The following is a 21,041-nucleotide window of genomic DNA, read 5'->3' as shown; positions in this document are numbered from 1 at the left end:
ATGCAAATAAATGCCCAGCAGAAGATGTGTTTCAGCTCCCCAGGAACAAAAAGAATATCTCCCTATAAAACTGTAAGAGAGAAGGTGCTAATTTATTGCAAATATGGACCAAGGTTGTATATACTTTCAGACATTTAGTTCTCAAAAAGAATAAGGATTTTTAAAGAACTGCAGCGATTTTATACTAGTCAAACAATGACATGTTACAGAAGCTATTATTTTACATGAGTCCTTTTTCCATTATTAAAGTTACAGGAATCAGCCCTTTGTTTACATATCTTAGCACACTTCTATTGCATGAGTCATAGAACATCCATATCATTTCCTATATCTGTTGTGATGATGATGGGTTGGACAGGATGGAACTTCAGTGGGGGAAAGACAGCGGAATAATGTATAAATAGCTGCCATCTCGCAGACTCTAGAAAGGGGAGAAAGCAAAGAGAGTGTACAGAGAGGGACTTACTGTGATATGAGGTGCATGAGCAGGGCACAGAAGCTTATCATGCCTTATTTTTTTCTGGGCACACTGCGCACGGGCATAGCTATACTAGTGCCTGGTGCATGTGCACTACCAATCTCAGCCTTTTCATTACTCTGCCCTACCAATGCTGGTAGTTGAGATGCACTCCCTCCTGCTGCTGTTTGCTTACACAAAAACCACTTACAGGCACAGTCAAACATTTAATCTTCCTTTATTTCAGTTTATCACTTCTAGTTTGCCAGAACCAATAACTTTTTATCTTTCAGCCAGGGGCGAGTCCTGTGTGCAGGCAGTGTGGACTCAGCCCCCTGAAACATTTCCAGCTTGGAGCTGCAGTTTTACTCATATGTCTGGCACCATTTTGAATTTGGCAGCATCACTTGTGCAATTCTGCCCCCCCCTCCGCCAGTTGCTACTCCTCGGGACGTGGTTTTTTGAGGCTGGGAGGGGCACCAGGGTCAGCGCCCTCTATGGACTTAATTAATATAAGAATTCCCTCCCCAAATTTAATATTTTAAAACCTCATTGCCAATAAGCAGCTTTTTATTTGTTGGCAGTGGGTGGGCGGGTCCTCCAGGTGCCCTGAGCCAATAAGGGAAGGCTCAGCAATAACTGAACCTTACAGCCAATTGAGAGTGCCTGAATGCAGGTGTAGTTTTTGAATGGGACTGAACAGGAAGCAGCAAGCACCATTTACATTCTGTTGGTTCTCCATCCTGTGGAAAGTGTATGTGCCTGTGTGTGTGTGTGTGTGAGAGAGAGAGAGAGAGATCTGAGACTTGAGATGCACCCAAGCAACCTTCCTGATACAAGTAAGTAAGCAAAACTCATGATGATGAAGATCTTAAAGTAACTTATGTACACATAATGTGTGCTTGGCTGTGGTAATGGAATTGATCAGGTTCAAATATGGATTTCACCAAGGCAAAACAAAACAAGAGTATTTCTGACTTTTTAACTGGCAAAACTCTGCATCCACACAAACTGCAACTGTGCCATTTGCATGATGTCAGAGTTCTTGGGCCCTCTCTCATGCTGTATTTTGTAGGACTACAACAAACCCCAAGGAGAGCTGTGGAAGTGCAGAGTGAGAAAGGGGTAGGTGAGAAATGAGGGTGCACTGCAAAGTGGAAAAGTTGCTGAGAGATGGGGGAGCAGGCAGGGAGCACTGTCGTGTGGAGAGAGAAGAGGGTTAATAGAATGTTCTTTCTTCACTGCCTTCTAAGAGACTGTTTTTCACTAGGAACACAGAACAAACTCCAGGTGCCTTTCTCTTGCTCAGGTGTTATGGCCCTGGCCTTAGTCATGTTAGTCTCTTCACTGAGGTTCTCTTGAACTGCACAGAAACACTGACTTTGTGGGGCTGGGGAGAGAAAAGTGTGGTGGCATGAAAAAACATCTGCACCACCTCAGTGTGGAGTTAATAATTGCCTCACCTTGCCTTACAAAACCAACCCTCAAGTGTTAAGATATATTAGTAATTTCATTGCAGCATCTAAAACGGTATTCTGTGTCCTCGTAGGCCTCAATACCTTTCTTTCAATTGTTTTATTTCCAAATGGTTGGTAACTGACTGTAGTTATTCTGGAAAGGATTTCCTTGCTCCCTCCAATTTTTTTCCATAATATCAAGCCATGAAAGCTGGATTGCTTTCAACAGCAACCTGGATATTTATGCTGATTCTGAATGGCATGTATTGCTAGTGATCCTAGAGCATTTTTAGATGGTGATGTTATCACGACTTCACTTTGGGAGGGTGGGTATGCATTCACATATTAGCCAGATTTACCCCAAAGTCTGTGTGATACAGTATTTCAGAGAGCACTTCACACACAATTCGGGTTTTTCCCTCTGTATTGGAACACAGACCGATCTACTGTATGTCCAGGGTGGAAAAAAAATCATCTTTTTGCAATGCAGTATCCATTAGGCCCCAAACCTGCAGTAAAGCCTTGCAGTAAACCCACAGTAAAGCCTGCTATCTGAAAAGCCTCCTGGAGGGTTGGCAGCTTCAGCATTGGTGCAGACTATTAATCCAGATTGTTCCTCCTGCAAAAAAGCATTACTTGTTCATCAGAACAGTAAAGCAGCAATGAGAACTGTTTGTGCTTTCAATGAAAAATTGCCAGATATTGTTAATGGATCCACCTAATCCTTCAATTTGCTCCACCTCCAGCACCACCCACAATTGGCTCCGCCTCTTGCTCCTACTGGCTCCACCTATCACCTGCCCTGCCTAGCACCACGTTTCCCAGTCCCAGGAGCCATCAGCCACCACTGTTTTGAGCAATGTGTAACTGAAAATATTATATTGTGGCTTCTATTTTTTTAAAAAATTATTTTTTGTTATTGTTGCAAAGTGCCAAGCATTTAATACCTGGTGGACTATTTAACAAAGCAAAATGTACCTAATAGTAGTTTGGCCCTTAGTATCCCATAATAATCGGGGTGGGGGTGGCATTCTCATGCAAGCACTGCCATCTTGTGGTAGCCCACACCCAAAGCAACAACACAAATCCCTCATTCAGTGAAATAGCAAATTTAGTTGTAAATATTCCACATGAATGAAGAAGCATTTTCAGAATTAATACACAACCTACATTGTGTAGAAGCAGTTCTTTCTATCAAAGCAATGACCTTGCAAAATGAAGATGTTTATTCAATCTGTTCTATAGTTAAAAAAAAAAAAAACTTCAGAAAATGTTCCACTTTGAAACATTATGTTTTAGAACATTTGTATCTTGAACTTTGGGGGCAAAACATACAGTATGAGGTGGAAGATGGCATCATGAGGCAGGATGGACAATTAACTCAAGAGCTCCAAGTTAACTATTTTAAATTATACTTTTGTATGTCAAGCTGGATTAACAAAGAAGGGAATGTAGCAAAACTCACTATCCTGAAAAGAACATAGCCTAAGGGCATATTTTGAAGGAAAGGAGAGTATGAGATCAGTGCATCTCGCAGCTCTTGTAGAGGAAGAAATAGCACCAAAGCCCCCCAAACAATATAAAGGTGCACCATCTTCTCAGTCGCCACCCTCCTTTCAGATTCCATTCATTGAGGGGAAAATTGAACAATTGTGGTTTAAGTAAGTGCCAGCCCTTCCCTGTCCTGGCAAGGGCAGCTGACTGCTCCTTGGGCTTCCCGAGGTAGGGCTAGATGACCTCAGAATGCCTGCTGGTGTTGTCCTGGCCTGGGCTCTCCCCGGAGGTCCCAATCACACTTCCTTGCCAGTCTTCATAATCTGCCAGCCTCTTTCTTAAAGGGGAAAAGCCCCCATCTCTTCCCCACCAGTTCCACCACCTTCCTGTCACCCAGGCCTTTATTATGTCACCATATAGACTCATCATGGTTTCCCTTTCTCCCCAGGCTCTCCCTGCTCTCCCAAACTTTTCCTCTCCCCACCGCCCCTCCTCAAGCCTGGCTTGGGTCTGTCGGCACTGACTGGGCTGTAACGCTGCGGCCACTTCATCTGTGGCAGCTCTTGCCGTGTCATCAGTCTGTGCCGCTGTTGACTCCTCCTGTGCCTGCCATGGCATCTCCCGCAGCCCCGCTCTCAGCGGGAGGGCTTCCTGGATCACTCGCCCTCGCCCTCACCCCTCGCGGGTAACTGGGGCCTTTGGGGGGTGGGGGGCTGCTTCCCACAGTAAGAACACAGTAAGAGTGGAAATAATGTCTCAATCCACTTGAACAGAAAATCACAATAACAATGAATCTGAATGGCACTGCAGACACACACTGCCAATGAAGTGCTTGATTTAAGCCCTGCACACAATGCAGCTATCCAAAAACTGCACAAATCCAACCAGGAATTAAAGTATAAGCTTGAAAATCTGGAGGACAATGCGTGCCATAGGCATTTAAGATTTCAAGGTTTTAAAGAGACAGAAGAGACCAAAGATGTTACCACATTTCTAACTGGCTGTATAAATAAATGCATACCAGAGCGACATCTTCAAAGCACAGATATAGAAAGAGATGCAGGGCACTGGAGCCAATGGACCCTAACAAGCCTCAAGATATAATTGCATGTTTCCAGTTTTGTGGTAAAAGAAAATATATGGTCTAGATTGTGTTCTCTGAAAAAATAGTGAGGTTCAAGAAGCCAAGATATCAATTTCAAGCTATCAGCAGAGAGAGTCCAAAGAGACAATAGCTTTTCATCCCTTCACAATCGTGCTGCAAGAAGCCAAAATTAAATACAAATGGGGCTTTCCTTTTCACATTATCTTCTCACATGAAGATACATTTTACTCAGTGGCTCGAAGAACTATTAAACACCTATGACTCTTTTAATTTAATGATGCCTGAAATGGGAGATTGCCCTGACTCAGGTGAAGAGACTGATTCACAAGATCATGGATCTGGAAATGCTTAGAAATTCAGCTGTCACCACTAGAGAAAAGAAAGATGCCCTTCATCATCGCAAGGAAATAATTAAGAGCTCATTACAATATAGGTGTAAAGCCTCCTTTTGTCATTATGTTCTTAACAGAATTCTGCAGAATTACTTTGAAATCATAAATCATTTTTCCCCTTCCCTTTCTTCTCACTGTACATCTATATTTTACAAGATACATTTGCATCCATAGAGAGCAACGGGAAAAACCATAGTCCGAATGATCCTAATCTTTGTAGGTGTAGACACATCACGGCAGCTAATATCCTTTCCAAGGCCTTCATTGCAACCCCACCAAGTGCTAGTCTGTAGCGTCTTTCTTGACAGCTGGATCCTTTACCGTTAAGGGTCGATCCTAAAAGGCAGAAGCTATCCACCACTTCAATGTCTTCACTGTCAGTTCTGAAGCTGGTTGCTGTACCTGTTGTCACTAGTTTAGTCTTCTTTACATTTAGTCGTAGCCCCATTTTTTCACTGTGCTCCTTGACTTTCATTACCCGAGCTTGCTGAACATCCACATTCTCAGTTATCAGAGTGGTGTCATCAGCGTAGCACAGGTTATTGATGTTTCTTCCGCCAACTTTAAAACCATGCTCATCTTGAATAAAGAAAGAGAAAGTATACAGCCTTGTCTTACTCCTTTGCCGATCTGGAACCAGTCTGTTTCACCATGTTCTGTTGGGACTGTGGCTTTCTGTCCTGTGTATAGGTTTCCCATGAGAACAACGAGATGTTCTGGGATGCCCATTTTCCTAAGGATATTCCACAACTTGACATGGTCCACACAATCAAAGGCTTTTCTGTAGTCAATAAAGCACATATTGACTTCTTTCTGGTATTCTTTTACTTTCTCAATTATCCAGCAAGCCTTTTCTGAAACCAGCTTGAACATCCGGCAGTTCCCTTTCCATGTAGGGTTCTAATCTGCATTGGGTGATCCTGAGCATTAATTTGCTAACATGTGAAATTAAGGATATTGTGCGATGGTTTGGGTGATCTGCTAAGTCTCCTTTCTTTGGTATGGGTATGTAGACTGACCTCTTCCAATCTGTTGGCCACTGTGTCATTCTCCAAATTTGCTGGCATACAGTAGTTTGGTTAGAGCCTAGTATTCCCCAATGCTGTCCTTGGGTGTTATACTAGTGTGCCATAGAAAGTATGTCTTAAAGAATTAAACCACCATTCTATGTCCCTTGGAAAATGGAGGCCCATGCAGCATTAATCTCCATTCTCTCTGCTAGTGTATGAACAGGTATATTCTGAGGGAGAATAATGAACTGGAACTTCCTCACAGGGTCTGTGCAGCAGCAGACCGATGCAGGAGAATTGCTGAAGGTCAGCACTGGCCAGAAAGCAGGGTCCAATCTCCAAGCTGATTGACTAGAGAAGGATGAATTGCACCCCACTGCTGTGTCAGGCGTGAACGCAGTGGTGCGGTGATTTGCAACAAGTTATGATGGGCTGGCATCATTTGAAACTCCCTCCTCTTGCATTACTTTGTAAGAGGCAGGAATTTAGGGTATAAATATGTGCCACATGGAGCCAATGTGGTGTAGTGGTTAAAGTATTGAGCTAGGACCAGGGAGACCAGAGTTCAAATCCCCATTCAGCCATGAAACTCACCGGGTGACTCTGGGCCAGTCGTGTCTCTCTCAACCTAACCTACCTCACAGGGTTGTTGTGAGGATGAACATAACATAAACATAACCATGTACACCACTCTGGGCTCCTTGGAGGAAAAGCAGGATACAAATTTAAAAATAAAATAATTTCCACAGCAAAAAGTTCTGACAAGATACTGTTCCGTAATGGCCATTGCATCACAGAACTGCAGCCCACCCCCCCAGTCCTGAAAACTTACTTTCAGAAAACAGTAAAGGGCACCTCAGCACTAAAATCTAAAAAGGGAAGCATAATTATAAACTGTTTCTGATTTTAATAATCAATCCTCTAACAGGCAAAGCAGTTTCAAAAAAGTTTGGATAGGCTTACAGACAATCACTTGCAAATTTGTGGATTACACAAGTATCTTCACGAACTGTGAAGTTAGTGAGCTTTAAGCACCACACAGGCTTTGTTGTCAGGACAAAGGAATCCTTCAATCAAATGTCTAGCCACAGGCAAAAATTAGGATGCTCTGCTTGTGACAATAGCGACTGAACAAAATGACTTCCCCCAAAAAATGAATTTTTATGCAATATTTATGCAGCTTGGAATTCAATAAGATATAATAGGAGCAATTCAAAACTGCTATGCAAGATAAAGGGTAAGGGGGTTTCTGATATCAGGGTAAGGGGCGGGCACCGGCTACAAACGGAGTGACTGCGCATGCTCTTTTCTTGCCGGCTCTCCCGGCATTTCCCAGCGCTTCAAATTTGCCTTATACAGCATTGTAGTCCTTTCCTCTTTGGCTTTCAGAGTTATTTCGTTGCACAACAACCCAAGCAACAGAATCTGGCGCTTTCCTGCAGAATTTGGATTTGTTTTCTTCGCGTTTGGAAGAAAGTAAGAAAATCATCTTTTATAGCAGTTGCGGACAGAAACGGGCTCCCTTTGATTGAAGCACGGAGCATGCGCCGCCCAGCATGCTGGGTTGCACCAGAAACAAACACCTGAGAAAACTAGGCTGCCCCCTACGTAAGGCGTAGCTTTTTCTTCCGCGTGACACGAGGGAGGCGGAGCCGGAGTTTGAATCCGGTGGCGGGAAGTCCGCCAGGAGGCAAGGGATTAAAGAGGCTTTGGGGTTCTTCTTCGGCTGGGCGCCCGCGCTGTCGTCTCCTCCTCTCTTCCCTATGGCGAAGCAGCAGAGCCGGGAGCAGGGCATCACCCTGCGGGGCAGCGCCGAGATTGTGGCGGAGTTCTTCTGTGAGTGGCCGGCAGGAAGGCAGGGTGGGAAGCCACGTTTCTCAGAGGGGGAGGCGGCTGGAGAAGGGAAATGGCCTCCGAGCCCGAGCGGGCCGCTGTTCTGAACGTGTGGAGGGAGACGTCAGCCCCCTGAAGCGTCTGCCTGGCCTCCTGCAGACCGGGGTTCTTCTGGTCTCCTCCTCTCTAGTCGCTTTCGCTTCCGTTCTCTTCCTCTAACAGTTAATCGAGGCGGGGCCCTGTCTCGAGGAGTCTATATACATGTGAACTAGAAGACCTAGGAAGCTGCCTTCTTCCGAGTCAGGCCATTGGTCCTTCAAGCTTAGCATTGTCTCTACACTGACAGGCAGCAACACTCCAAGGTTTCAGGCTGAAGTCTTTCCCAGTCTATTTGTGGTAGTGCTGTCTGGTTCAATAGGAGGAGGAGTGTGTTTTTTAAGTAGTTGAAGTGGAAAATAAGATGTGGTTCTACCCACCACAGTAGCACTGTAGTGGAAGATGTAGTGGCTAAAATTAAAAAGAAATTGCCTTTAAACATAATCCAGGGTTATGTACATCATTCCTATAACTGGTAATTATAAGAAAAGTACTTATGCATCTCATTTTGCAGAATGTTACTGCCGGTGAGGTAGCTGTGGGCTCTGGACTCGGCCTTGCCCCTTAAGTACCTGTCTTTCTCTGTGACCTGTGGAATATATGTCGCAAGTTTCATTTTGCTACTTATAAAAATACATGCATGCTAGATTTGCTTCAGGAAATAACTGATGGAATAGAAAGAGATTGTAGGACTGACCTTTGCATTAGAACAGTAATGTTCTTGTCTTTCAGCATTTGGCATCAACAGTATTTTATACCAACGTGGGATCTATCCTGCTGAAACCTTTACGCATGTTCAGAAATATGGACTCACTATGCTTGTAACTGCAGATGTGGAACTTAAAAACTATCTGAACAATGTGGTGGGACAGCTAAAAGGTACCTGAGACTAAACTTATGAATAGTAAATTGTAAACGGTGGCTTGCTGCTCAACTACCAGAGTATCATAACTTGCCATAATTCAACTTGCCACGCAGTATTGAATAACGTAGCTTAGCATGAGGCCATTAACATGTATTAATAGGAACAATCAACTGATATAATTTGTCATTGCCCCTTGTGGCCTATACATATGTGGACAAATGTGTTGATACCCCTCTATGAAAAAAGAACCACCCACAATTGTCTCTGAAATAACTTGAAACTGACAAAAGTAATTGGCACCCGTCATTGATTGTTCCGCATTTAACAAAAATCAGATTTTGCTTTAGAGTTTTGATGCAACAGAACAAGTTCAAACACAAACGAAAATGGCATGGACAAAAATGATGGGACCCTTAACCTAATATTTTGTTGCACAACCTTTAGAGGCAGTCACTGCAAACAAGTGATTCCTGTAGCTCTCAATGAGTCTTCTGCACCTGTCAATAGGGGTGTGCATGTTCCGGAGTCCCCCCCTGTCCGGCAGGGGAGGACTGGGACTTTAAGCGGGGGGGTGGTAGTACTCCCCCCCCCCGCTGCTCTTCCCCCTCCGGCGCTTGTCCGTTGAAAAATTTTCTTGGGGTGGCAGAGTTTCCCCTGCCGCCCCTGCCCCCATCGTTGTTTGTATTAGGCTGAAAAGAGACTAGCGCTCGCGGCGTGCGCGCTCGTCTCTGACGCTGCTGTGCACATGCCGCATACCCGCGTCAGCGTCAGACGAGCATGCGCGCTGCGAGCGCTCGTCTCTTTTCAGCCTAATACAAACGACGACGGGGGCAGGGGTGGCAGGGGGAACTCTGCCACCCCAAGAAAAATTTTCAACGGACAAGCGCCGGAGGGGGAAGAGCGGCGGGGTGTGTGTGTAAGTACTACCCCCCCCCCCCGCTTAAAGTCACAGTGTCCAGACCGCTGGACCTCCGGACCGGTCCAGCGGTCTTTCCAATGGGGCCGGACCAAAACCAAGCACACCACTACCTGTCAACAGGTAGTTTGGCCCACTCTTCCTGAGCAAACTGCTCCAACTGTGTTAGGTTTGAAGGGTGCCTTCTCCAGACTGCATCTTTCAGTTCTTTCCATAGATGTTTGATAGGATTCAAATCAGGGCTCATAGAAAGCCACTTCAGAATAGTCCAATGTCTTGTTCTTAGCTATTCTTGGGTGCTTTTAGCCGTGTGTTTTGGGTCATTATCCTGTTGGGTGATCCATGACCTGTGACTGAGACAGAGCTTTCTGGGCAGTACATTTCGCTCCAGAATGTCTTGATAGTCTTGAGATTTCATTGTTCCCTGCACAGACTCAAGGCACCCCGTGCCAGATGCAGCAAAGCAGCCCCAAAACATAACCGAGCCTCCTCCATGTTTCACAGTAGGTATGGTGTTCTTTTCTTTGAAAGTTTCATTTTTTCATCTGTGGACATAGAGCTGATGTGACTTGCCAAAAAGCTCCAGTTTTGTCTCATCTGTCCAAAGGACATTCTCCCAGAAGCATTGACAAGCGTCAATATGCATTTTAGCAAATTCCAGTCTGGCTTTTTTATGTTTTTCTTTCAACACTGGAGTCCTCCTGGGTGGTCTTCCATTGAGCGGCATTCCATGGTCACTCAAAAAGCAATGGATGGTGTGATCAGACACTGATGGACCGTGACCTTGAAGTTCAGCTTGTATCTCTTTGGAAGTTGTCCTTGGCTTTTTGTCTACCATTCTCACAATCCTTCTGCCCATTCTGGGGTTGATTTTCCTCTTGCCGCCACGTTCCGGGAAGCTGGCTACAGTTTCATGGACCTTGAACTTCTTAATAATATTTGCAACTGTTGTAACAGGAACATCAAACTGCTTGGAGATGGTCTCATAGCCTTTGCCTTTAACATGCTTGTCTATAATTTTCTTTCTGATCTCCTCAGACAACTTTCTTCTTTGCTTTCTCTGGTCCATGTTCATTGTGGGACATATGATGATACCAAACAGCAGATTAACTACTTTTCTCCATTTAAATAGACTGAATGACTGATTGCACCATTGGAGACATGTGTGATACTAATTAAAGAAAACAGCTAACTTGAAAAATCACTCTAATCCAATTATTTATGATCCTTTCTAGGGGTACCAACAAATGTGTCCAGGCCACTTTAGAATATTTTTGTAGAATAAGCAATACTTCTATTTCTTTTCACACTTGCTTGGCTTTACTCAATGACATATCAAAGGCATACAGGTATATATGGGACAATTGCTTTTCATTTAATGGCTTTTCAGGAGGCATAAAATGCTTTTTCAATGAGCTATAAGGGTACCAACAAATTTGTCCATGTGTGTATCTATCTAGATGTAGCTTTTAAAAGCTGCTCACTATTTCATATTGGAAAGAGAATTGTCAAAGGTTTAAAACGGATGCAACACATTAATGTTAAACCTCTTTTTGTGCATTGTATGTAAAGTTCCAAATGGCTGACATAACACACAGCCTCCCACACACATTTTGCACACTATGGGCACCGCTTCCTCTTCCTAATCACAGTGGTGAATCCTATTCTATTGACATTTGTGACACTTGTACTAATACCAAAATTGTGTGAGAGAGTTGCATGATTGCACAGCTATTTCCAATGGCTGTGTGATCATTTAGCTCCCTTGTGCAACTTCAGCATTTGCACAAGCATGTGCTTTCATAACTGCCCTTAGGAAGATGCAGCAGCTCGTGTGGGAGGCTACATGGTAGATCAGCACTGTGTCCAAAGGCACATGGAATTCCATAACTTTGTTTGCCGATGGTGAATGCTTCCGCTCTTCCAGCAAAAACCCTGCTTATAGAAAATAAGTTACTTCTCTTTTCCATCCCCATTCTCCATGGGAGAAAGGAGGAAGAAAGGGGGGCTAATGTAAACACAAATAATAGGCTTGGCTGGTAGGTGAAGCCAAAAATTTGTGGGGCCCTGTGGTTGTGTGCCAAACTGAAACCCTTAATGTTGGAGGGGACCACCTGGTGGTGGGGGTCCATCTATATCACAAAATGAACTTCTGGGCCTTGGACTGATGTCTTTAAAAATAGCAGTTGGCTATTCCTGATTTTTAAATCAAACTTGTTAAGTTTGCCCCAGCAAGGTAATTTACCTGGGGGAGAATTACATGCCTGCTTTGGTAATTTTGGTGTGGGGAACCAACTTTTTGCTGTGCCTCTATGTGGGCAGGGGCAGCTTCAATAATGCCTGTAAGCACGGAAAACTGCCAGCTGTGGGAACCTCTATCTCCTGGACAACAGCATTTGCCCTTTAAATCTCTCTCTCTTTTTAAATTTCTGATGCTGCTCTTGCCTTGTACACTGCCCTGAGTCTGTGGATTTGGCAGTATATTAAATCTTTTAATAAATAAACAACTCGATTCATGGCAGTGGAGCTCATCAGAAGGATTCCTGCTTTTGTCGTGCTCTGTATGCTTCAGGGCTGGTGAGCAGCAAAAGCATCAGGAACAGCCTCAGCCCAGAATTTGAGACTATGGGGATGCTGCTGGCAAAGGCACAAGGCTTTGAACTATGGGGTGCGTGAGAAATGGCACAAGTGCATGGACAAACATGCTCTTGACAGATGGAGACAATGGTGCCAAAGCCACTCCACTCCACTCCACCTGAAACTGAAGATACTGGGACCAAGAACAGTGGGAAGGTTGACAGGCAGACACTCAACTGTCCTCATACTAGCTGCTGCCAGTTGCCTCGTGGTTTTTCTTCTAGTCATTTGCCCAACCCAAATTCCAGCTGACTATATCCCTGCTAACTGGGCAAAGAGACACCTTTTACCGTGGTGATTCTCTTTATTTAGCAGGGGGAGAGTAACTGGCACTATCCACCCCCAGCACAGTACTTCCAGTGACTGTTGCTGGTGTGTGTCTTATGTTTCTTTTTAGAATGTGAGCCCTTTGGGGACAGGGAGCCATCTTATTTGTTTGTTATTTCTCTTTGTAAACCGCCCTGAGCTGTTTTTGGAAGGGTGGTATAGAAATTGAATTATTATTATGATTATTATTATTATTATTAATTATTTGTTTGTTTGTTTTTCTCTCTGTGTTAACTGCCCTGAGCCATTTTTGGAAAGGTGGTATAGAAATCGAATAAATAACTGCAAATTAGAGACAAGACCAGTATAAAATCATAACTGCCCATTCATGCACAGGGTTACTCTTTCTGGATTTGTTTTCTGGGAATCCTGATGTAATATCTTTTGCACTGCACTAACGTACACATTCAACTGCACCATTTAAACTACTTATACAAGTTGCATATTGTCTACCTGGGTGTCAGTTTATCAAAAGTCTATAGGTGTGTTGATTGAATGAAGGAATTTTATACAGTGTTAAACATGTTTTAAAAGTCTCTAGCCTTGGAACCTCTAGAAGATCATTTTTCCTCTTGGCCTCCTCAGAATGGCTCTGTGAGTGCCTAGTTCAGCGTCTAGTGGTGGTGATCTCCAGTAAGGAAACCAGTGAAGTTCTTGAAAGGTGGCAATTTGATATTGAATGTGACAAAACTGCAAAGGAAGAAAAGTAAGTGTAACCATCCTGTCTTTCAGCGCGAGGGAAGCATGGGTTTAATTTTGCTGCTTCTAAAAAATTGTACCCCAAAATATTTATAAAACTAAATTTGGAGAAAGAAGCGTAACTGTTGAGCTCCTGTTTGATGATGTCTCAGGCAAACAGCCTGGCCACAGCTTTTTGTTGCAAGTATTGCCTAGCTTTAGCATTAAATGGGTTATTTTGAAATTTTATACACTGCCATGCAGTGCAATAGTTCTCAGAGCAGCTAATGAAGAGAAAACACAACCCCCACAATGGTATATCATCTCAGCAATTTAATACAATCACTATGTTTAAAACAATAGCAATATAGTGGCAGTCATTTACTTTACACCCTGAATGTCTGCTGATCTGTCAGACCTCTCTGGGAAAGGTATTGCAAAAGGAGGGTGCTGCTACTGAAAAGTACCTATCCAATGAGAACAAGATGAAATAGAGCAGGGTCTTTGAAAATTGTAGTGAGGATGCACTCCTTAATATACCTTGGGACAAGGTCAGTAGACCAACTAGGAGCCAATGCAGTTGTTTCAATACTGGTGTTGCAAGCTTCTGTCTGTCCATTTCTGCTAGCATTTTGCACTGACTGAAGTTTCCAAATAATCATTTGGAGGGTAACCCTATGTAGAATGTGTTGCAGTAATTCAGACTGGAGACTGCTAACACATGCATTGCTGTGGCCAGTTCACCATTTTCACTGGCATACCATCCTATGTTAGTAAAAGGCACTGCTGGCCGTGACTGCCACCTGGCATTCCTGTAGCAATGCTGGATCAAGGAGCAGCACCAACACCACCCAGATCTGTGCACCTACAGGTGAAACTCGAAAAATTAGAATATTGTGCAAAAGTTCATTAATTTCAGTAATGCAAATTAAAAGGTGAAACTGATATGAGATAGACACATTACATGCAAAGCGAGATAAGTCAAGCCTTAATTTGTTATAATTGTGATTATCATGGCGTACAGCTCATGAGAACCCCAAATCCACAATCCCAGAAAATTAGAATATTGTGAAAAGGTTCAACAGTCTAGGCTCCAGGTGTCCCACTCCAATCAGCGAATCAATCCATAACACCTGCAAAGGGTTCCTGAGCCTTTAAATGGTCTCTCAGTCTGGTTCATTAGGAATCACAATCATGGGAAAGACTGCTGACTTGACAGTTGTGCAGAAAACCATCAATTGACACCCTCCATTAGGAGGGAAAGCCTCAAAAGGTAATTGCAAAAGAAGTTGGATGTTCCCAAAGTGCTGTATCAAAGCACATTAATAGAAAGTTATGTGGAAGGGAAAAGTGTGGAAGAAAAAGGTGCACAAGCAGCAGGGATGACCGCAGCCTGGAGAGGATTGTCAGGAAAAGGCCATTCAAATGTGTTGGGGACTTTCACAAGGAGTGGACTGAGGCTGAAGTTAGTGCATCAAGAGCCACCACACACAGACGGATCCTGGACATGGGCTTCAAATGTCGTATTCCTCTTGTCAAGCCACTCCTGAACAACAAACAACGTCAGAAGCGTCTTACCTGGGCTCAAGAAAAAAAGAACTGGTCTGTTGCTCAGTGGTCCAAAGTCCTCTTTTCTGATGAGAGCAACTTTTGCATCTCATTTGGAAACCAAGGACCCAGAGTCTGGAGGAAGAATGGAGAGGCACACAATGCAAGTTGCTTGAAGTCCAGTGTGAAGTTTCCACAGTCTGTGTTGATTTGGGGAGCTATGTCATCTGCTGGTGTTGGTCCACTGTGCTTCATTAAGTCCAGGGTCAACGCAGCCGTCTATCAGGAGATTTTGGAGCACTTCATGCTTCCTTCCGCAGACGAGCTGTATGGGAATGTTGACTTCATTTTCCAGCAGGACTTGGCACCTGCCCACACTGCCAAAAGTACCAAAACCTGGTTCAGTGACCATGGGATTACTGTGCTTGATTGGCCAGCAAACTCGCCTGACCTGAACCCCATAGAGAATCTATGGGGCATTGCCAAGAGAAGGATGAGAGACATGAGACCAAACAATGCAGAAGAGCTGAAGGCCGCTATTGAAGCATCCTGGTCTTCCATAACACCTCAGCAGTGCCACAGGCTGATAGCATCCATGCCACGCTGCATTGAGGCAGTAATTGCTGCAAAAGGGGCCCAAACCAAGTACTGAATACATATGCATGCTTATACTTTTCAGAGGTCCGATATTGTTCTATTTAAATCCTTGTTTTATTGGTTTCATGTAATATTCTAATTTTCTGGGATTGTGGATTTGGGGTTCTCATGAGCTGTACGCCATGATCATCACAATTATAACAAATTAAGGCTTGACTTATCTCGCTTTGCATGTAATGCGTCTATCTCATATATCAGTTTCACCTTTTAATTTGCATTACTGAAATTAATGAACTTTTGCACAATATTCTAATTTTTCGAGTTTCACCTGTAGTTAGTCTTTGAGGAGAGTATGACCCCATACAGCACTGGTGAACCACAACTCCCAGATCAAGTGGACAGCCTGCCGTTAACATCACCATTTTGTCTGGATTTAGTTTCATGTGTTCACTCTTATCTAGTGCATCATTGATGCTTAAGGCTTCCACTACCATACCGGATTGCTAAAAAGAAGAAACAATGGAGTATCAACATACTGGTGACACTTCATCCCATATCCAAGTTCCCTCCCTGCAATCTCCAAGATAAGGCTGAGACAGATTCTTGCCTACAATCTTGGAGAAGCCACTGCCAGTCTGTGTAGACAATACTGAGCTAAATGAACCAATGGTCTGACTTGGTATATGGCAGCTGCCTATGTTCCTAAGACCAAATTCTGCAGAACCCCATAGGACAAATCCCACAGGGCAGAGCTGAAGTCCCCAAACACCACCCTTGGATCCTGCCTGATCCAGTACAAATAAAGTACAGTGCAAAAGTACAATACAATTTCCAGAGTTAGTTCCAAGAACAGTATATACTAGCCAACCCACACAGCATCTGTGTGCTCTTTGGTGACGGCTGTTCCTCCCTCCCTCCCTCCTCCCCCCCCCCCAAACCTGCACTGAGCATTTTACCTCAGTGGGTGGTGATTTTTGGTTGGACCTAACCACCGCAACAGGCCCTCCTTGGCAGGTGGCCGAAAAGGGCCCTGCCGTCCCCGTTCCCCCCGGGCGGCAAACAAGGAAGTCCCACTGCCCATTTCCCTCCTGCCGCGGCCTCCAAAGGGCACCGAGGCTGCACCCCACCGCCTGTTTCCCACTCACTCCCTTACCTGCTCCAGCAGCCAGGCTGGGCTTTGCCACCGCCTCCTCTCCCTTACCCGGGATGGCCTGACCACTGCGACGACCAATATTCCTGGGTGCGCCTCAGCCTATCAGCTGGGTGCCAGGACACACATTCTAAGGTGCACCCAGGAGAACTAAATATATAGATTACAATACTGCGTGAAGTTTATTTCATTTTAACTACTGTATTGATTCAATCTTTGTCATGATTTAGATTTTTATCCGCTAATATCAATTAAACAGCAGTGGGAGGGGGGATATGTTTCATCCCCTTGGAAAGCAAGAAATGCAAACCAACATTAGTAAGTTCTTAAATTCGGTTCTTCTCGGGAGAAAAAATTGTAAAGAAAGTGTTTGACTTTAAAAATGGGTTTTGGGTCCCCACTAATGTTCTATTGGGTTGTATATGAAACCACTTCATGAACAGCCTGAGAGGAACAGGGTGATAAGAGCAATCCTTTTCTTCACAACTGAGTATTTTAATCCATCATTCGGTGCCATGTGACAGGGAATATAGCATACAGTTTCACTATATCTGCCATGTAGAGTAGTGCCCATCTCCCATAAATCTGTTGACCATGGATGTGAAAATGCTTGTGCATGCTTCTGAGGAAGCAAAGTGCAATTCCCAGTTACCTGGCTGCTGTATCACTGAATGTATATGCTATTATGAAATTTGGGGAAAATGGCTTAATAGTGCCATATGATAGTCAGCAAGTAAAGGGCTTGCCTGGGTGATATAAACAATCAATTCAAAGTGAAAAATGGAAGTTAGCCAAATGTATAGTGGATGGGCTGGGTGCACATGCTGTCTCTATTCAGCCCCAAATTGCATCTAGCAGACTTTGAGCCTCCATGGCTCCTAAGAATTGCACAGTGGCTATAGCAACAAGCCTCCCATTGCCAATATGAGGCTTGTTGCTTAAGCGCTGGCATAATTCTTAGAAGCCACAGAGGCTCTGTGAGGATGTGATTGGGGGTGAACAGACAGTGTGCATGCCCAGCCCTTTCATGGGTGATGCTCTGGGTTATACACAAGTCAATATGACTAAATGAGACAACTGATCTCTGACAAGTGTGTTTAGTGATTAAGTTCTGGCAGACACTCTGATAAAAATAAAGTACAGGAACTTCCCACTCAGTTAAAGTAATCAAGTACCCACAGTATAGTAGTTATGTTAGTGAGTGGTAGCAAAAACAAGAAATCATGTGGCACCTTAAAGACTGACATTTGTCTTGTGAACTCTTGTAAACCTGAACCTACTTCAGATGCAGTTAACTAAGAAGTGTGCTCCATTTACCTTGTCAAACTTCTGTACTGACAAGTTCTTATTGCTGTTCTAGTGCACCAAGAGAGAAATCACAGAAAGCTATACAGGATGAAATTAAATCTGTTATCAGACAAATAACAGCTACAGTGACATTTCTTCCTTTGTTGGAAACTACCTGTAAGTATCTTATCAATTTATAGTTATTTATAGAGGGTTCAAATAGTAGTATTGCAGTGACCTAGATCTGTGGTGTGAAGTCATATCTGTGGTGGACACTTTCGGAAAACTGCATTTGCTGTTGCTGTGGATACTGTACCTGGCTATAGTGTCCGTGGTTTTCATAACAAGCACACAGGGCTGAATCTAACAGCTATCTACTATCATGTTAAGAATTATACAACTTGCATCTGCTACTACAGGAAGTCATTGACATAAAAATGCAGTAATGTGTGTGTGCATTTCTTTCCTTACAGGTGCATTTGACTTACTAATTTTCACAGACAAAGACTTGGAAGTTCCAGACAAGTGGGAAGAGTCGGGCCCACAGTTCATTGCTAATTCTGAAGAAGTCCGTCTTCGTTCCTTCACAACTACTATTCACAAAGTCAACAGTGTGGTGGCCTACAAAAAAGACGCACTTCCTTGACTGGACAAATACCAGCACGATTGTATATAAGTCTGTCTTAACTTTATCCAACCATAATTACATTCAGAATAGATCCTTGCACTAAGGCTATTCACAAAAGCAGCTTAACCCAGGCTAGGGCAGCCCAACCTGGGTCAGGCTATTTGTGTGCAGCGCTGGGATCGGGGCCGATCCCAGCACTGCCCGCCCACCTAACCTTTGAACCCTGGCCTTTTGCCAGGGTTAAGGGCATGAAGTGCACCCTTAACCCCGGCACCAGGGTCATGTGGGTGCTCAGGCTGCGCACAGAGTTGGGCACCTAAAGCACCGGACTCCTGGGGGAAACCTCCAATGCACCGTGCACATTGTGCAGTGCACTGTGGGATATCAGAAGCAAGCATGGTCCCAGGATCTGGAGATCCGTGCTGCTTAGATCGTGTGGGAGCGCAATCTGCACATCCCAACAGCATGAGAGGATTGTCGGGGAAGATAAGTTCAGCACCTGGTTGTGTGCATAGCCTTATGGTCCAGTTTGAATGACAATGGCAAAAAAGCACACTGTACATATTCCACATCTGGCAGTCAGTGCTGTCCCTTTCTTTTTTAAAAAACTAAGCCATCTTCAGTTATATTCTGAAAACACCTATGATTTTCCACCTGGATCATATAATAAAACTTCCCCAGAGTAAAACACAGTTCTAGAATACCAAACATCAAATCTGATGTTAGAAATTATACTGTTGCTACTTTACCAAGAATTCTTAAATCTTTTAACATGCAGTTGAATTCTCATACTGGTCTCTACAAAACAGAAGCTGTAACATTTATGTCATGTCTTTAATTGTTTGTCTTTTTGTAGAATAAAAGTTTAACATGTACAATGTTCTGTTTTTCAACTGGTCTTATACCTTTACTAGTGAAATGCCTGTCACAATCTCTCATTACCTCAATGTTCTTATGAGAGGACTGGCCTCTGTAGGTAGGAAATCTTTGGTACCTTATTGATCCAGAGGTTTGCTTTCTTATTTGAGGAGGGCGAAGCTGTTGGGAATGGTAGTTTAACTCTGGTTCGGGAAAATAGATCTGAGAAATGGGTTAGGCCAGTGGTTCTCAAACTTGATATGGTGACCTCCTAAAGTATATAAAGCTGTGTGACACCTCACCCACCCCTGTGTTTAAAGCTGGTGGGTGGCATTCTAACAATGTGTAGACCAGCAATATGTTGTTGAGGATCAAGCAATGTGCACTCCCAGAGCACAGGCAAGCTCTCAAAAGTATTTGCACTCTTGCACGAGAGTGGAAGTGTGTCTCTGCTTTGGAAGTGTGACAATTAGCCTAGGGGCTAGTGCTTTACTGATGTTAGCAGCACACACACTCTTTGTTAGGATGTCAGCCATTGACTTGCTTAGGTAGGAAAAAAGCAAGCACATTTACCTCTTAAATGTGGGTGAGCATACTTGCTCCTTTTGTCTCCAGGCTTGAGTTTTATGTTTGAGACTGCCAATCTAACTTCAGGTTAGATTTGCTTGTTATAGCAGCTACTGCTGAAAACTGATCCACAGAAATAGGAATGAAGCAAAAGGGAGTCTGTATTTTCATGGCTTTCTCCCTCGAAGTAGGTGGTCACAGCTCACAATAGGGTAGTCTTCCACTCCTTGCTCCATATAGACAGGAAGTCTCAGGTGTTTCAGATAGGTGATGATCCGCCCCCTTCTCCCAGCATGCCCAGGTGCACTTCCCCAGTTCCTTCCTGTCTTAGCTCCTATATAGACACATCTGGGCAGGCTCCTGCCCGAATCACGTGGTCTTCCCCCTCTCCCTTCCTAAAACACTATAAAATCGATTCCCTGGTCGCAGAACAGGCAGCCTTTGGGAGGACTATACTGCAGCAGGTAGTACACAACTGAAATCGATCCACTTCCTGCCCCCATGGGTACCTGTACTGCTCTGGTAGGTCCCATTGTGAGCCATGACCTCCTGCTTCGAGGGAGAAAGAAACACTGGTCCTACCGTGAAGGGTTCTTTCTCCTCTGAAGTAGGAGGTCACGCGGCCCACCCGTGGATCGGGCACAGACCTCAGCAATAGATGGCGGTATTGGAGGCAATTCTAAAGTAATCCAATATCAGTACTACTAATGTTTCAATTTCAGTACTAACAATCCTAAGGTCTCAGGTTTCCACCTCGCTGTCCTTCACCCCTTGCATGCCGATCTCTTGTCCGTAACTGTTGGAGCTAGGCGGAAAAGCCAGGCGTCATGAGGCACGACAGTTGGAACTGGGGAAGTGCACCTGGGCATGCTGGGAGAAGGGGGCGGATCATCACCTATCTGAAACACCTGAGACTTCCTGTCTATATGGAGCAAGGAGTGGAAGACTACCCCATTGTGAGCCGTGACCTCCTACTTCAGAGGAGAAAGAACCCTTCACGGTAGGACCAATGTTTCTTTCTCGCTTAATTCTTTGTACTCAGCTTGCACACTAATCCAAAATTCAGGAAGAGACACTCAAAAACGTAAAGCAAATAGCTGCTCTCAGACCAGGGGGGCTGGACAGGGATACAAGCTGAA

At 44.2% G+C, this 21,041-nt stretch overlaps 1 protein-coding gene across 1 annotated transcript; it reads left to right on the top strand.

Moving 5' to 3' along the window:
* The first annotated feature begins 7,465 nt into the window (after positions 1-7,465).
* Positions 7,466-19,355, top strand: MAD2L1 (mitotic arrest deficient 2 like 1). Its single transcript, XM_053254365.1, has 5 exons — positions 7,466-7,751; positions 8,577-8,723; positions 13,175-13,295; positions 17,923-18,026; positions 18,323-19,355. Exons 1-5 carry the CDS (start codon positions 7,679-7,681, stop codon positions 18,493-18,495), a joined length of 618 nt encoding a protein of 205 aa, XP_053110340.1. The 5' UTR covers positions 7,466-7,678; the 3' UTR covers positions 18,496-19,355.
* The last annotated feature ends 1,686 nt before the right edge of the window (positions 19,356-21,041 follow it).

Source organism: Hemicordylus capensis, chromosome 5, assembly GCF_027244095.1.
Source record: "Hemicordylus capensis ecotype Gifberg chromosome 5, rHemCap1.1.pri, whole genome shotgun sequence".
In the NCBI taxonomy this organism is placed as follows: Eukaryota; Metazoa; Chordata; class Lepidosauria; order Squamata; family Cordylidae; genus Hemicordylus; species Hemicordylus capensis.
The sequence above is the reverse complement of the archived record's forward strand: the minus strand, read 5'-3'. Positions and strand labels throughout refer to the sequence as shown.

What these genes read in the sequence shown, in the direction of transcription:
- MAD2L1 (XM_053254365.1), top strand. Translation starts at nt 7,679, where the DNA reads ATGGCGAAGCAGCAGAGCCGGGAGCAGGGCATCACCCTGCGGGGCAGC. An exon ending in GATTGTGGCGGAGTTCTTCT is followed by an intron (nt 7,752 to 8,576) that starts GTGAGTGGCCGG and finishes CTTGTCTTTCAG; the next exon opens with CATTTGGCATCAACAGTATT. An exon ending in TCCTTTGTTGGAAACTACCT is followed by an intron (nt 18,027 to 18,322) that starts GTAAGTATCTTA and finishes CTTTCCTTACAG; the next exon opens with GTGCATTTGACTTACTAATT.